This window comes from Staurois parvus, unplaced genomic scaffold, assembly GCF_062004578.1.
Source record: "Staurois parvus isolate SC_StPar_1 unplaced genomic scaffold, SC_StPar_1.0 ptg000307l, whole genome shotgun sequence".
Classification (NCBI taxonomy): Eukaryota; Metazoa; Chordata; class Amphibia; order Anura; family Ranidae; genus Staurois; species Staurois parvus.
This window is the reverse complement of record NW_028318103.1, coordinates 334,549-352,754: the sequence shown is the minus strand read 5'-3', so window position 1 is coordinate 352,754 and position 18,206 is coordinate 334,549. Positions and strand designations below refer to the sequence as shown.

The 18,206-nt window shown below is 43.0% G+C and overlaps 1 protein-coding gene across 2 annotated transcripts in view; it reads right to left on the bottom strand.

The window, feature by feature from the left end:
* Positions 1-18,206, bottom strand: part of SEC23IP (SEC23 interacting protein) — a 57,840-nt gene that overhangs the window by 26,337 nt on the left and 13,297 nt on the right. For both annotated transcript variants that reach the window (XM_089683363.1, XM_089683364.1), the window contains exons 3-8: positions 9,308-9,530; positions 8,212-8,405; positions 8,031-8,120; positions 6,936-7,053; positions 4,460-4,549; positions 310-451 (exon numbers count right to left, since the gene is read on the bottom strand). In XM_089683363.1, coding sequence (XP_089539489.1) covers positions 310-451; positions 4,460-4,549; positions 6,936-7,053; positions 8,031-8,120; positions 8,212-8,405; positions 9,308-9,530 — 857 coding nt within the window. The remainder of the gene's footprint in view (positions 1-309; positions 452-4,459; positions 4,550-6,935; positions 7,054-8,030; positions 8,121-8,211; positions 8,406-9,307; positions 9,531-18,206) is intronic.

Here is an 18,206-nt window from a genome sequence, read left to right as displayed (position 1 = left end):
ATCCCCCAAGTAATAAGGATGAACTAAGGTTAAAGTCCAGCCTGTGTGACAACCAAGATTACTGCAAAAAAGGAAAAAAAAAAATTGGATGATAAGAGAAAATGAATGCAGTCAACACATCTAAGGACTGGTAAGCTGCAATTACATTTGTTTGGGGTTTAGATATGCTTTAAAAGGAGATGTTCTGTGAAAGCATTTGTTGAGGAGTGTACAATTCTCTGCAGCAAAAGTTAGCATTTCCCATCTGATGTGATGTCTCATTTTGCACATAAAAGAAGAAATGTATCAAGTCGGATGAACTCTACTTACCTGTCCACACCAGTGGCATCACCATGGAGGGCGCTGTGCCAATGGACAGGCAGGAACTCCACACGGCGCACCTTGCTCTCTTCCACCGACTTTCTGAAATGAGTTTGCAGCAACTTCAAAGAGATTGCTCTAAAATCATCCACTGTGTAAGAGAAGGAGAAGATTACTGGGGCGGAGGGGGCAGTTACCACTAACCATCCACCCCTACCCCACCACTGTACGAGAGAGAAAAATGACTGCGAATATTCCTTTTTTGAAGTCAGAAACCCCCAGCCTGTCTCTGGTTAGTCTCTCTCATAACTAATAACGGAATCTTCTATACCTATCAGTTCATCCCCCACAGTTATTACCTTTTGTAACACCAGCCCCTCCCGCTTAGATTGTAAGCTCCAAGGAGCAGGCCCTCCTAACCCTCTTGTATTGAACTGTATTGTTGCTGTATTGTCTCCCTTTATATTGTAAAGTGCTGCGAAAAACTGGGCGCTATATAAATCCTGTATAATAATAATTCTAAGTTTTTGAAGCCAGAGGATTAGCATGGCAGACATGCATAATTGGACAGGAAAATAATGTTCTGGTTAAAGGATAAGTTCACCTTTTGACTAAAAATAATAAATGCACATTTTTTTGCATTTAAAAAAAAAGGGAAAAAAAAAAGTGCATTTATTATATTTGGTTGCAGGAGCCTGTAAAGCATTGCACCAGCAAATCAGCAGATTGCTGGTGCCATGCAGGTCTCCTGCAGAACTGTCAGTATATCTGCTTGCCCATACGGGATGCAAGCAGATATACTGACAGGAAAAAAAAAATCAACGAACTACCACAGTGCCATGGTAGTTCATTCATTCACAGGCCACTGAATGAGTGACATGGCCCAGTGGGTGGAGCCCTGCATGGACACGCCTTTTTTTGTAAAAAGTGACAGCTAGTATGGGGAACTTTACCCCATTCTTCCGTCACAGGGATGGGGCAGCGGTTGCAGCATTGGTAACATGTAACATATTCGACCCTAAAAATTGGTTAAACATGTAACATGTTCTCAAAAGGCGAACTGATGCTTTACGGTGAAAGATAGACTAACTTTAGTTGTAGCAGAGTTCCAGTCAAAAAGGTAAAAAAATTAAGTCAGCAGCTACAAAAACTGTTTTCTCCCTCCCTTATTTGTCCTTCTCTGAGATCAGTCCTGTCACCCCCCCCCCTCCCCCTCCTCCTCCTCTCCCCTGTCATCAGTAAATCTTTAGGCAGCCCTTAGAGGAGTCTGTTTTTTTTCAACCAGTGACTGGATTTCCCCATCCACACACTTGATGTGGATGAGGGAATCCTTCCCGCTGAGCTACTGAATTCTGACAGAGAGGAGAATTCCCCATCACCAGAATACACTGGTTAGCTGTGCAGGCTATAGCCTGCAGCACTGATCGAGCATGAAAATCCGACAAGGCAGTTGTGCAGAAGTCAATCAATAGACTGACTGCCGTACAACTTCCCTGCCCATATGTGGATTGCAATTCAGCTGGTCACTGCTAAACCGGCCGAATTTTGATCCGTGTAATGACTGGCTTTAGACTGTCAGCTGATTGGCCTCTAGTGAGTCACTGATTTTCTGCACAGTGCTGAGATTACAAGACAACTGAGGCTGTGCAGAGAAGGAAGAAATGAGGCCTTACTGGATTTTAAACAGTATAGGCACTTATTTTGTTATACATAGTAATACCAGCAAAAAGAGGTCAGCATGAAGTAATCTATCAGGACCTACCTTTCTGACTAAAGTTCCACTGCAAAGTAGGTCACCGCTGTGTAATTATCTGACCGAATCCAGATCAAATGGCCCTCCAACAGGATGGTCTGATGCTGAAATTGCTCATAACTCGAATTTCATCAAGAAATGAGAATCCTCCAACAACCAATATGGGTCCAAAAGTTTAATGAATGATCACATAGTTACAGCAAGGCAACGTTTCAGTCTCGCAGGACCCCTTCATCAGGCATGTCACATGCCCGATGAAGGGGTCCTGCGAGACTCCGAAACGTTGCTTTACTGTAACTATGATCATTCATTAAAACTTTTGGACCTGTATTGGTGATCCTCGGTGTGCTGGCGACAGTCTCCCTTGCTGATTCTGTTTGGTTCCGGCCGACGGTCGCTGCAGCACCAACTTATACACACAGCCATTTTTAATGCAGGAACATGTGTGTTTGGATTGTACACTTACATCCTCCAACAACCAAATCCCCTGAATAGACAAGATGACAAGGACTACCCTTCAGCCTAACAGGTTGGTAAGAAAGGACTTCTGACTACAGAGTTAGATTCCTGAGCAATCAGTCCAAAGATGTGGTGTCAACCAAACTGTCCTGTCCAATGATACGACTGATCTATCCTACAGCAACAGAACATTCTTGTTGCAGAAATCTAGAGTGAAATTGAGCAGAGGGATCAGGCTCCAAAAGGAAGTTACTAATCAGTCCCGATACTTATGCAAAAACATAGTTGGACTGAAGACATTGAACCTTGCTAAAAAAAAAAAGTATGGCCAAAGCTCTTTTGGCCATACTGCTTGTGTGGGTCACAGGAGAGCTCTTAGTTCTGCACTCCTGTGACCCATATTCAGCCCACAGCAGGCTAAAGTTCACTGTTGGCTGATGTGACAGAGCTGGTCCAAGCTCTGCAGGGATCCTGACAATAATGTTGGGATCCGCCCAGATGCCTGGACCAGCGAGTGACTCAGCCTCTCAGTGCACCACCGGGACCCCAAGCCAACCACCTCTGCTCCCTCCATAGCCCAGCACTTCAGTGAGCCCTGGAGAGGGACAGCACAGATCCAGATAACGCACTTCTCTTTTAAGCCAAGAGATGGCCGGATCCACTGAGGGAACAAGCCATTTCTGAATATTAGCGTCAAACAGGTACAAAGCCAGTAAGCACTTACAGTTACGTTATTTGGGCACTTCCAATCTTTGTACAGAATTACCGGAAAAGTGAGTGAAACGTTTTTGTGGCTTTAGGGCTCATATAGGACCAAAGACTTGAAAAAGCACGGTAGAAGCAACAACCTGATCCTCCAGCTTCAAAATATTGAGCACTGCGTCACTAAGAGCCAAAACAGTCTCCTGTAACTGGAGAGTGACAGCAGTAGACTCATTCCCAGGGGATATGCTCAACTGATAAGGACTTGAGCAACTCAGAATCAGAGTCTCTGTGGCCAAGGGCTCAGAAGCCACTAAGGCTGTGGGTAAGCTAGTTAGAAAATCTGCCTGAGAGGAAAGGAAAAATAAAAATGACAGGTTATTCTTTACAGCAGCATAGCTGAAGAAAACGCATCCAGCGAACTAGGATATTAGCCAAAAGGGATGCGGAGAGTAGGAGGAGTTACCTTGGGCTGGACTACAGTTTGTTTGCCAGCGTCCAATCCTCCTGTAGGCAGCAGTACTACCCAAAGGTTTAGTACTTCCTGTTACCCTCGATGAATGAGAAAAAGTTTTTTGTTTTTTTCATATTTCTTAGTTTTTCCAATTTAAGATGATAAATGAAAATAGTTTTTTCCAAATGATAAACTTGCTGCTAATAATACTTGTTTCATTTGCAGTCTTCATAGCTTCTCAACTCCTCCATGTCTTGTAGCTTTTCACTTCCTTTCCCGTCCTGTTTTCTTGTCTCTCTGTATGGCCTCCCTTCCTCGTTAGAGTGAAGGAGACTAAACTTTTCTCTCAATATCTCTCCTCTGCCCTCCGCCTTCATGAATATGCTCCTGTACTCCCCTTCTCTGTGCCCTGCCAATAGGCCTTGTCTGTATCTCCTCTGATCCCCATAAACATCCTCTGCAATCCCTTACTCTACCCCTCCTGATAAACATCCTTTGTAGTCCACTCCTCTTGCAATAGTCCCCCCTAAACATTCTCTGTATTCCCCCTTCTTTGTTCTCATCCTATAAAAACTCCTTTTTACTCCCCACCTCTATGCCATCCCCTCTGTTCCATAAAACGCCTCTGTATTTCTAGTTCACTGCCCCCCACTCCAAATCTCCTGTGTAGTTCCCTTCTCAATGTCTTCCTGGAAAAAAAAAAAAAAAAAAAAAAGGAAGGATTCTACCCGCAAACTTCCTCTGTCCCCCCTCAAATCAAATGGACAGACAACCTCATGAAGGTCACTCACCACATTCCACCATACTTCTGAAGCGCAGATCACACACCGGCCCAATTCCATGCACCATGAACACCAGATGATCAGCTTGAGGAACTTCACCTGTGAGAAAACACAATCTGAGAACCATACCCCCATGGCATGTCCCATCCTATCTGATGAAGTCTCACGTAATGTCTCAGCAAGTGGTCAGAAAACTCAATCTGTAAGGTTCAGCTCCGATGCCCTTCATTTCATCTACTTATACCACAAGGCATGAGTCAAGTGAAAAGGTATGGGGTAAGCAAATGCTGCAGGCAGCAGCAGGGACAGAATCTGCATTTCAGGTCATAATCAAGTGCAAAAAGTCTTCATAGAACTACCAACAGACCACAGCTAAAATCAATTTGACAAAGGCTCTGCTCACCAGGGAAGGCTACGGTCCTCCAACTCCAATCACTTATATTGACAGAGACTCTTTAGGAATCTTCAAGCCATATCATACCAAAGACAATTTTTGACATCTTCCTTTATCTTCACATAAACATACATGACCCAAGACGTGGCCAGCTTTTCTATTTTGGTCCCAAATGTTGCTCAGCTGTAAGGTTCAGGAAGCAGCTAATCTACTTCTCTAATGAAGTTTGCATTTAAAATGAATTTATCCAATATAAAATTGGTTAACATGGCCGTATTCTGAAAGAACAAGAAGTACCAGCCCTGCCTCATTACTATGTCTGACCGAACACCTAGCTCCTTTCACACAATCAGTCCTCCCTGTCTGTTTTTCAGACAAACCAGATAGGACCCTTTATTCTCCTGTTGGGAGCGGCAGATGTAATAGGACTTGTGTCCGTTTACACCCACCTACCTCCAATCCGATCTGCTAAAAACAAATAGAAAGGGATCTGTTCCCCTCTGTCTGGGCAGATCAGATTGGAGGGCACTCGAGTGAAAACGGGCAGGCCGTCAGTTTACGTCCGACTGCCCACAGAGCACAGCAGGCTATGTCCTTGTCCGCTCTGTATAAGTGGAGCGGACGTGGACCTGTCACCCACCCGCTCAGCAGGGGATCAGCGGACAGATCCCCTGCTGAGCAAAGCTGAACCTGCCCACAAAGGGGCCTTACAATATAAAAACTTACATCTGACTGGTGGCTAAAGAGAGTTTATTAACCACTTACTGTCTGCCCTATAGCAGAAGTACTGCTACAGGGCGGCAAGGGTGCGCAAAACCATGTATATATACACACACACGTGGTTTTGCATTTCCAGGTATTCGTGGCCGCGGCTGTCAATCACCGGGTCCTGGCTGGTGATTACTCGCCGGCCCCCGGTGATTGCCAAGCATCTCCAACAGGGGGGAGGACTGTTAGTAAACAAAACAGTTCTCTCCTGTCAGCTCCTGCACACTGCTTTGCATGCAAAGCAGTGTGCTTACAGTGAAGCACAAACACACAGCCCCATAGTAAAACAGACACAGCACACAGTTAACCCTTTGATCGCCCCAGATATTAACCCCTTCCTGCCCAGTGCCATTAGTACAGTGTCAGTGCTTTTTATTAGCACTGATCACTGTATTGGTGTCACTGGGGATGTCAGTGGCACCAAGTCAGTTCCCGCCACAGTCCCACTATAAGCTGCTGATCGCCATTACTAGTAAAAAAAAAAAAAAAAAATCCCAGTATATATACCGCCATTTCTAAACACTATAACTTTCACATAAACCAATTAATATATTGATATTATGGATTAATATATGGATTTTCTTTAGCAAAGACATGTCGCAGAATCCATTTTGGCCTAAATTTATGACAAAATTTTGATTCTTTCAATTTTTTTTACTGGACATGTTTAATAGCAAAAAGTCAAAAATATTTTCCCTCAAAATTGGTCCTTTTTTTTTGTGCAAAAAATTAAAAGACAAAACAACCCCCCCCCCCCCCAAAAAAAAACAAACAAAAACGCACAAGCGATCAAATACCACCAAAAGAAAGCTCTATTCATGGGGAAAAAAAAAGGACATAATTTAATTTGGGTGCAGTGTTGCATGACTGTGCAATTTTCAGTTAAAGTAACGCAGCGCCGTATCGCAAACAATGGCCTGGTCAGGGGGAGTAAATCCTCTGGAGGGCAAGTGGTTAAAAGGAATTTTTACTGTTCTAAATAAAATCTGAAGGTTAAAGTATCTAGAGCCAAAACCTTTTTGTCAAGATATGTCAGCATGGGCCTAGAAACTCTGAGTATCCATTTTGCAGAGCCACTCGATTTGTCCTGGTAATCACGGTCATTCAAAAATTGTAGAGCTGTCAAAGCTTAGCATTGGGCAGATAGGATTGCTGAACATACAAGGATGTTAATCATGGTCTGCAAGGCAGCTCCAGACTGCCTGATACAAGATAATCGATTAATTTCCCCTCAGTCCCTGCCATCATGTGGATCATTCTCTATGGCTCTCCAATGTTCTGTCTGTACAGACAACCACTAAGGACAATCCCATCCAAACGTACCATCTGGAACTTCATCATGGTCATCTATGCCCCTCTTCACCACACGTGGCCTGGACTGCCCATCCTGTGGGGTCCCCCACTCATCAGGTATCGCTGACTGCTGAAATTGGACGATCACCTGTAAAAGATGACACCAGATGCCAGGTCTGAGATCAAGAACAAGCAAAAAACTGTCATAACATTAGATGTGGTTGCTACATTAGTTTTGGTTTTTTTTTTTAGGATTTTATCCTGTTTTCATGTGGTGATCTGGCCAGGAACACACTTTTTTTTTTTTTAGAGTGCCTCCGCACTGGGTGAAGGAGCACAGGGGGAACCTCTGGACAGCAGCATCGTCAGTCTGACGGGAGTGCTAGCTGGATTAGCAGATTTAGATACACCAACAAATTGAAGTAGAACTCCAGCTAATACTTAGGCTAGGTTCACATCTGTGTGGGTGGTGCCGCTGGGGATCTGCACGATAATCCATGCAGCCACACCACTCGTACAGAGAAATGCGGACCCGCGGGAGGGTGCCATTGGTTCTAATGGCATGCCGCCCGCACTAGAAAACGCAACAATACTGGGAACCTAGGTTCCCATGCGGACTGCGTATTCAGAAGTGCAGGGACTTCTCTGCGTGTCATGGGGCACGGGAGTCCATTCAAACGAATGGGCTCTCGTGCTCGCACGGCCGCATATATGTGAACCAGGGCTTAACAAGCAGTTACAGCAAAACGTTCCTTTTGGGATAACAGTTTTACCTAAATAAAAGCGGATCATTATAAGGACAGCTGTCAGTGGTATATGGTTTCTCTCAACCCTCTGATACATTGGGAAGACAGCTTTTTCTGCTGAAAAAACAGGCTTACTGGCAGGATCGCCAGATCAAAATAGAAAGAAAGAAAGCCAAAAAAAAGAAAAAAAATTTTATTTAATACAGCCATCACATCTAAGAATTTGTAAGGTGCAATATGATAAAATGTTTGCTTTTGGGTTTAATATTGCAAAAAAAAAAAAAAATGTACATTGTCCACTGATGCTCCAGCACTGAATCTGCACCCCGAGTCTAAAGGGGATTGCCACCTCTGCACAATGAGAATGAACTGCACCCACCTTGGGATTGTGCATTACAATGGTTTCTCCGCCCGGGAATTCCAACCTTCGATGCCACTGATTGGTTGTCACTGCCTTTTTATACTCTGCCTAAAATGGAAGCACCACATGACATTTTACATACATTTCTCTCAGAATCTGAAAAAAAACAAAACAAAAAAACAAAAAAACCACCATTTACCTCCAGCCTTTCACTAAAATCCTCAGAGTATGGCACAAATCGGCTGTCCGAGTCTCCTTTATAGAACCAGGAACAGCGTCGAACCTCCAAATCCTCCTCTTCCCAGTAGACGGCTTTCATCTCCCGATCATACAGGCAGACGTCATATCGCCCACCAGCTGTACTCACCACCACACTCTCAGGGTCTGGCTGAACTATACAGGAAACAGATCGGAATGTCAAAGTAAATGGATACAAAATCCTGCTGAAGTGTGAGCAAAACGTCTTCATCAAGATGGCCTCACTGGCCTGCCTCGCCGCTGGTTATCCCCGCTTCAGTCGATCCTGAATACGGCTGCCAGACTCATTCACCTTTCCAACCACTCCGCTTCCGCCACCCCCCTCTGCCAATCCCTCCACTAACTTCCGATTGCGCAACAGATCAAATTCAAAATCCTAACACTGACGTACAAAGCTGTCCACCATACTGCCCCGAACTACATCACTGACCTAATATCCAAGTATCGCCCAACACGCACTCTCCGCTCCTCACAAGACCTCCTTCTCTCTAGTTCCCTGGTCTCCTCCTCCCATGCCCGCCTCCAGGACTTCTCCAGGGTGTCACCCATCCTCTGGAACTCCCTGCCCCAACCCATCAGATTATCACCTACTCTCCTCTCCTTTAGGTGCACCCTGAAAACCCATCTCTTCAGGGAAGCCTACCCTACCCCCTGCTAACTTGCCGACCTCCTCCACTCTTCCTACCACTCCATCCCCCACAGCTATCTCCTCCTGTACCACTATCCCCTCCCTCCTAGATTGTAAGCTCCAAGGAGCAGGGCCCTCAATCCCCTCATGTTTTGCATTGTATTGGTATTATTCTGTCACATGTTCTGTCCCCCTTTGTAATGTACAGCACTGAGCGAACCATTGGCGCTTTATAAATACTGTATAATAATAATAATCAAGATGAAAGGAAAGTAGACTCTGGACTCAAGAACTACCAATATGGTTCTGTGGGTCCAGCATGGCTGAAGGGATAATCAGTGTGCATCTGCGCTCAATACAAGTGCCAGTAGAGCGCTTTCAGTTCAGAGAGAAGTCAGGAATCACTCACCGGAGTTGTACACCTCCTCCAGATTTGCAGAGTCATACATGCTGAACGGCGACCAGACTTCACGTTCCTCCACCAATTTACAGAAGAACCAGTGAGGCTGGAAAGGCTCATACAGGTGGGGCACAAAATGAGCCACTGCTGGCATTGGGGGAGCAGCAGGCCTGGCACTGGGGTACGGTTGTGTGGCTGCTGATGTCATGTACGGGGGTGCCGAAGGAGGTGGCTGAAGACAAGAGAAAAAAAAAAAAAAGATTTTGTTCAATGATGACCATAAAGAGACTATACAGAATCATTTAACCACTTGACCTCTGGAAGGTTTTACCCCCTTCATGACCAGAACATTTTTTGCTACTCAGCACTGGTAATTGCTCAGTCATGCAACACTGTACCCAAATGAATTTATATAACTCTTTTTCCACACAAATAGAGCTTTCTTTTGATAGTATTTAATCACCACTGGGTTTTTCATTTTTTTGCTATACATAAAACAAAAAATATTGCGAAAAAAATTTTTTTCTTCTTTAGTTTTTGTTATACGAATTTTAAAACAAATCTTTATTCATAAATTTAGACCAAAATGTAATCTGCTACATTTCTTTGGCAAAAATAACCCAAATCAATGTATATTGTTTAGCCTGTGTGAAAGCTATAGAGCATACAAACTATGGTATAGAAAACAATCCCTTCTTTTAAAATATTAAAATGTTGGTGCTTTGCAGCCTGAAATGAAGACAGACACAGATCTTGTTTTATCTAGCTGTATTTACTCAGTGCAACTTATAACATCCAAGTGAAAGATGGAACACCAACACGTCAGAAAAAAAATTCAAAAATAGAATCACTGAAGTTGGAAAAAGGATCACCCCCCCTCCTAAAAATGACTTGTAAACTCAGGTGTAACTAATCTCCTTCTCAATGGCACACAAGCAAGGCCATTTGACTTTCAACTGTGATCACCTGTGGTCATTTTGATTAGCTCAGCATGAAAAGAGCTTTCCTGGAGCATTTCAGTCTCTGATAGTGCAACTATAGCAAACAATCAACTATGATTTCATTCATATTTCAAAGCCATTGTTTCTCATTTTTAGGGACTCTTTAATGACTGGCATAGTACCACTGGATTGGCGTAAGGCCAATGTGGTGTTGATATTTAAAAACGGATCAAAATCTTTACCAAGTAATTATAGACCTGTTAGTTTAACTTCTATAGTTGGGAAGATACTGGAGAGTTTAATAAAAGACCACATAGATGAGTTCTTGCTGGAAAAAAATATTTTAAACAGACAGCATGGATTTATGAAAGATAAAAGTTGTCAAACAAATCTGATTTCTTTTTATGAGGAGGTGAGCAAAACCTTGGACAGAGGGGTGGCTGTGGATGTGGTATACTTGGACAGAGGGGTGGCGGTGGACGTGGTATACTTGGACAGAGGGGTGGCGGTGGACGTGGTATACTTGGACAGAGGGGTGGCGGTGGACGTGGTATACTTGGACAGAGGGGTGGACGTGGTATACTTGGACAGAGGGGTGGCGGTGGACGTGGTATACTTGGACAGAGGGGTGGCGGTGGACGTGGTATACTTGGACAGAGGGGTGGCGGTGGACGTGGTATACTTGGACAGAGGGGTGGCGGTGGACGTGGTATACTTGGACAGAGGGGTGGCGGTGGACGTGGTATACTTGGACAGAGGGGTGGCGGTGGACGTGGTATACTTGGACAGAGGGGTGGCGGTGGACGTGGTATACTTGGACAGAGGAATGGCGGTGGACGTGGTATACTTGGACAGAGGGGTGGCGGTGGACGTGGTATACTTGGATTTTGCAAAAGCATTTGACACAGTGCCCCACACACGGCTAAAGTGTAAGGTAAAGTCTAGACTTGGAAAAATCTGTATGTAAATGGATAGAAAACCGGCTAAAAGATCGTATTCAGAATAGTGGTTAATGATTCATACTCTGAATGGTCTGGGGTGTCAGTGGTGTACCCCAAGGTTCAGTGTTGGGACCCTTACTTTTTAATACATTTATAAACAATATAGGGTCTGGGATTAAAAATCCCATTTCAGTCTTTGCAGATGACACCAAGCTGTGCAGCGGAATAACGTCCTTACAGGATGTCTTCAATTACAAGCCGACCTCAATGCACTGTTTAATTGGGCAACTATTGGGCATAAAAGGAAGCCATCCACGGTTTACTACGGTCATGTTACCTGCTGTGATTGGTCACAGCAGGTCACATGGTACTGGCAACGGGGCCAGTACACAGATCTGTCACCAGCCGTGTCTGAGGTACACAACTGGTGACAGATCTCGCCACAGCGCGGCCCTGCGCAATCCAGGAAGGACGTAATATGACGCCCTCCCGGCCGTCATTTTACTATAGGCCGGGCGGGAAGTGGTTAATAATGGCAGCAATGCCAAGCTTTCTAAAGTGAGCAAAATCCTCTCTTGTATTAAAAGAGGTAAAGACTTCAGAGAGAGAGAGATATCATTTCCCCCGGTACAAATCATTAGTAAGACCTCATTTGGAATATGCAGTTCAGTTTTGGGCACCAATTCACAAAAAGAACATTGGGGAACTGGAGAAAGTACAGAGAAGGGCAACCAAACTGACACTAGGCATGGAGGAGCTCAGCTATGAGGAAAGATTAGAGGAACTGAATTTATTATCTCCTGAAAAGAGGAGATTAAGGGGGGATATGATCTCCGTGTATAATACATAAGGGGGGATATGATCTCCATGTATAACACATAAGGGGGATATGATCTCCATGTATAATACATAAGGGGGGATATGATCTCCATGTATAATACATAAGGGGGGATATGATCTCCATGTATAATACATAAGGGGGGATATGATCTCCATGTATAATACATAAGGGGGGATATGATCTCCATGTATAACACATAAGGGGGATATGATCTCCATGTATAATACATAAGGGGGGATATGATCACCATGTATAATACATAAGGGGGGATATGATCTCCATGTATAATACATAAGGGGGGATATGATCTCCATGTATAATACATAAGGGGGGGGGGATATGATCTCCATGTATAATACATAAGGGGGGGGGGGATATGATCTCCATGTATAATACATAAGGGGGGGGGGATATGATCTCCATGTATAATACATAAGGGGGGGGGGATATGATCTCCATGTATAATACATAAGGGGGGGGGGATATGATCTCCATGTATAATACATAAGGGGGGGGGGGGATATGATCTCCATGTATAATACATAAGGGGGGGGGGGATATGATCTCCATGTATAATACATAAGGGGGGGGGGATATGATCTCCATGTATAATACATAAGGGGGGGGGATATGATCTCCATGTATAATACATAAGGGGGGGGGATATGATCTCCATGTATAATACATAAGGGGGGGGGATATGATCTCCATGTATAATACATAAGGGGGATATGATCTCCATGTATAATACATAAGGGGGGATATGATCTCCATGTATAATACATAAGGGGGGATATGATCTCCATGTATAATACATAAGGGGGGATATGATCACCATGTATAATACATAAGGGGGGATATGATCTCCATGTATAATACATAAGGGGGATATGATCTCCATGTATAATACATAAGGGGGGATATGATCTCCATGTATAATACATAAGGGGGGATATGATCTCCATGTATAATACATAAGGGGGATATGATCTCCATGTATAATACATAAGGGGGGATATGATCTCCATGTATAATACATAAGGGGGGATATGATCTCCATGTATAATACATAAGGGGGATATGATCTCCATGTATAATACATAAGGGGGGATATGATCTCCATGTATAATACATAAGGGGGGATATGATCTCCATGTATAAATACATCAGTGGTTCATATAGTGAACTCGGTGTAGAGTTATTCCCGCTGAGGTCATCACAGAGGACAAGGAGGCACTCTTTATGGCTTGAGGAAAAGAGATTTAATCTCCAAACACAGAAAAGTTTCTTCATAGTGAGAGCTGTGAAAATGTGGAATAGACTCCCTCAAGAGTCTGTTCTGGCCAGCACAGTGGATTGCTTTAACCTCTTGCCTACAGGGCACTTATACCCCTTCCTGCCCAGACCAATTTTCAGCTTTCAGCGCTGTAGCACTTTGAATGACAAGTGTGCGGTCATGCAACACTGTACCCATATGACATTTTTGACATTTTTTTGCGACAGATACAGCTTTCTTTTGGTGGTATTTAATCACATTTTGGTTTTTTTTTTGCTAAACAAACCAAAAACTGAAAATTTTGAAAAAAAAATTTTTTTTTCTTAGTTTCTGTTATAAAGTTTTGTAAATAAGTGATTTTTCTCCTTCACTGATGTGCACTGATGAGGAGGCACTGGTAGATGGCACTTATGGGCATCGACAGGCATCACTGATGGGCACTGAAAGGCAGCACTCATATGACACTGATAGGTGGCACTGTTCAGCAGCACTGATATGGGGCATTGATGTAGCACTGATGGGGCTACACTGATCATCAGGGCACAGTGATCATCAGTGCCCTGATGATCAGTGTACATGTCCCCTCTGACTAATGCCGATTATCGGCTCTCCTCTCCTCTATCAGAGTGACAGCTCGTGAGGAGAGAAATGCTGATAACTGGCATTTCCTTATTTACATGTAATTAGCTGTGACTGGACACAGCTGATCACATGACAGAGCCGACGTCTTCGGCTCTTTCCATTGATCGGTGATCCGCTGTGCCCCAGGGACACAGCGCACCACCGATTGCCGTGCACCCCCAGGGGCGCGCGCACGCGGTTAGAGTGGGAGGACGTCATATGACATCCTCCCAGAATGAGAGAACTGCCTTGCGCCCGTCATTTCCTTATATGGCGGGTGGGAGGCGGTTAAAAAAGTCCTGGACTCTTTCCTAGATACACAGAATATAACTGAATACTAACATTTATAGGTAACGTTGATCCAGGGAATATCGGATTGCCTCTTAGGGGATCAGGAAGGAATTTTTTACCCCGGCAGGAGCAAATTGGATCATGCTTTGCTGGGTTTTTTTTTGCTTTCCTCTGGATCAACCGTGGGTGTAGGATTATAACTTTTTTTTTTTTATATGGTTGAACTGGATGGACTTTTGTCTTTCTTCAGCCAGACTAACTATGTAACTATGGGTGGCAAGGCACGGTCAAAAGATCTCCGGGATAAAGTTGTAGGCAGACACAAGTCAGGAGATGGATACAAAAAAATGTCAAAGGCTTTATCAATGCCTAGAAGAAGAGTGAAATCTATTATTAAGAAATGGAAGGTATTTGGTACAACACAGATGCTCCCTGGATCAGGACGTCGCTCCAAACTGGATGAAAGAGCCAGGAGGAAACTGGCCAGAGAGGCTACCAAGAGGCCTACAGCAACACTGAAGCAGTTGCAGGAATTTATGGCAGATCAGTCAGTGTGCATGTGACAACAATATCACAAATTCTCCACAAATGTGGGTGTATGGGAGGGGTGCACGAAAAAAGCCGCTCCTCAAGAAAGGTCACATGCAGTCACGACCAAGCTTTGCCAAAATGCACCTTGGAAGATTATGAGGCCACATGGAAAAAAGTCAGGTGAGACTAAAATTGAATAATTTGGTCCCAACACTAAATGATATGTCTGGAAATCCAATACAGCTCAGTAGCCAAATAACACATTTCCTATAGTAAAGAATGGGGGGGGGGGAATATCCTGTTATGGGGGGGTCTCTGCAGCAGAGACTGGAGCACTTGCCAGGATGGAAGGAAAAATTCTTGAAGGAAAATCTGCCGTCCTCTGCCAGAAAGTTGTAAATGGGAAGAAGATTTACCTTCCAACATGACAATGACCTAAAACACAGCAAAACTGAGTATACAGTGGTTGGAGAAGAAAAAAGTGAATGTCCTTGCATGACCTGGTAACCCCATTGAAAATCTGTGGAAAGACTTGAAGGCTGAAGTCCACAAACTGTCAACATCAAATTGAACTCAACTTGAGAAGTTCGGCAAAGAAGAGCGGGCAAATACTGCAAAGTCCAGATGTGCAAAGTTAGTAGAGACATCCCAATAGACTAAAGGCTGGAATAAAGCAAAAAGGTGGTTCAACAAAATACTGACATGAGGGGTGATCGTTTTATCAACTCAGTGATTTGGTTTTTGAATTTTATTCTGACATGTTGGGGAAATGTCTTTCACTTGGATGTTTTAAGTTGCACTGAGTAAATACAGTTGGATTAAACAAAAATTGTGTCTTCATTTCAGGCTGCAAAGCAACAAAATGTGATTATTTTAAAAGGAGGGGTGGGAAGTCTTTTCTATACCCGCTGTATATGAAAACTGATCAATCCTGATGCACTGATCGCCTAGCTCATTTCTTGAGGCTATAAAATGCCAGGACAGTACAAACAGCCCCCAAATGGCCCCTTTTTGAAAAGTAGACAGTCCAAGGGGTTTAGTAAGAGGCATAGCGAGTTCTTGGAAGTTGTAATTTTTTTTTGTCACAATTTTTTGGAAAATGAAGAAATAAAGTTGTTTTTTCTTACACTACCGATCTATACTGTTGGTCACTGTAACAGAAATCATTTGACATGTCATGAATGGCTTTCATTCATGACTCATTGTTTGTACCATGTGATGGCTGTGACCAATCCCAGCATCACAATAGTAGAGTGCTGTGATTGGCCCAGGTATCATGTGATCACTAATTATAGTGAATACTTGTGAGCTATTATGGATCAAGGTGTAAAATAAATTCTGAAAGTGTATAGGGTGCGCTGGCACTTGCACTAACTCACTTGACTAGTGTATATAGATGATAGAAAGAAGATAGCGCCGCGCTCCTATATAATATATACAGCTTAAGCTTAAGCTTTAGAGGTGTATCAAATTCCAATATGAACTGTGACTATACCACTAAATGCATATAAAATATTACATATAAATGACATGCATGGTGTAAAAACCTATACTAATATTGCCTTAATGGGTGCCATAATGAAATCCTGTGTTGCACCCATATAAAGCTATGTGTACTCTATATTAATATGTGCACATGCTAAAAATAAACAAATAAAAATACAGTCTTTAAGGTAAATGTGCAAGTAAAGATTCTGTTCCTTGTCTCCGAGTGCTAAATGGTCTCCTTATGTGCTCACCTCTATATTTGCCTGAATGAATCCAGGCAAATACGCTTTTTATACTTCCAGGATAGATGAAATGGGATGATGTCTTTGCTCTAGCCGTCCTATGAGGTGAATATACATATGGATGGATCCTCCTGTTGTCTACTTTATCTCCCTGTGTACCTGTGAGTACACTGAGTAGCTCTCTTGGGATCTCCCAATTCCCCTCCTGGGGTTGTTTCCTCTTTCACTCCTCCTAATATCAGCTCATGGGATGTATGGTCAAAGAAAAGGAAAAGCAGACCATAGTGTCTTATCCTTATATAAAGTGGATTTATTTAAGCCAGTAACAAGTTGATAGTATGCAGCTCATAAATGATCCAGACAGGCTTAGATGGCAATCAGCAGGTAAAAAGTAGGTACATAGAAAACCTCTCTGCAGCTGCCCTGCAGTGCTGTCTGCCTGTGCTTGTACTCGGATCTGCTCGCTTCTCCAGTGCAATGTCGTGACGTCAGAGCCCCTCCCCTACGCGTTGCGTCACAGGGTCACGTGACTTCATCAGGGGGAATTTGATTGGATGCCACGACTATGCATGCCCAGCTATTTATATGTCTCAGCCGCCATTTTTTCGAAGCCCATATGGGCGCGGCCATTTTCCCAGTGATTTTCCCTAGCTGTATTTCTGGTGAGTAATTCCAATGAGTGTGTCTGCTTGATGTTACGTTTCCTCTGTCTGTCAGACATTGCTAACTGGGTCAGCTGCAATCCTTCTCATGCCCTGCAATCGCTAATTTATAACAACAGGTTATAATCTGTAATTTAAAGATAAGCTAAATCTTCAATTTCTGGCAGATGTACTAGTTCTATACTTTAATCAAAGCAAAAATAAAAAATTAAAACATTAATAAAATAAAATGATATAATAAGATAATAAAACATTAAAAATATTGTATTACACAATATGCAAATGAAAATATCATATATACCGTTCTGTATGTAATCAGTATAATATTAGTTATACTGTTATCATCAATCTTTCATGCTATAGAGATCCCATCTCCATAGCAGGGAAGATGCAGATGACAAGTGTAATGTGGTGCTGGACTATATGCGTGTACTAACAGTATACATTACTCAGATTCCATCCTGCACATACCATAAGTATGTCCACGACGGAGAATATAAGGTATACATGATGAATGTATCCAAGCTGTGTGTATGTTAAGGGCCTCAGGATATCAATATGAATCTCCATGTTTATTTGTTGCTAATGAAACATGTCAGGTCAAATTCCTTATTTAACCCATTGGGAGCCAAACAGCCCATTTCATAGATCCACCTCGACTCCTTCTTACTAATTTCCCTTATTAGGTTATCCCCCCTCCAGTGTTGTACATGTTTCTCAATACCCCAGAACTCTAGTTTGCTTGCATCTTTATTATGATATTTTTTAAAATGCTGTGATAGATGGTGGTATTTGTAACCCCTATTTATATTGTATACATGTTCTTTAATTCTTTCTCTAAGCATCCTCTTTGTGCGACCAATGTAAATAAGATTACATGGGCATTTTAGGGCATAGATAACTCCCTTTGTGTCACATGATAGAAATTGCTGGATAGTGTATTCCTTTCCATTTAGGGGATTCTGAAATGTGTATCTTCTCCTTAGATTGTTAGTCACCCTAATGCAACTGTAACATCTACCACATGTATAGAACCCTTTACCTTGAAAGAAGCTTATTTGTTGATTTTTGACA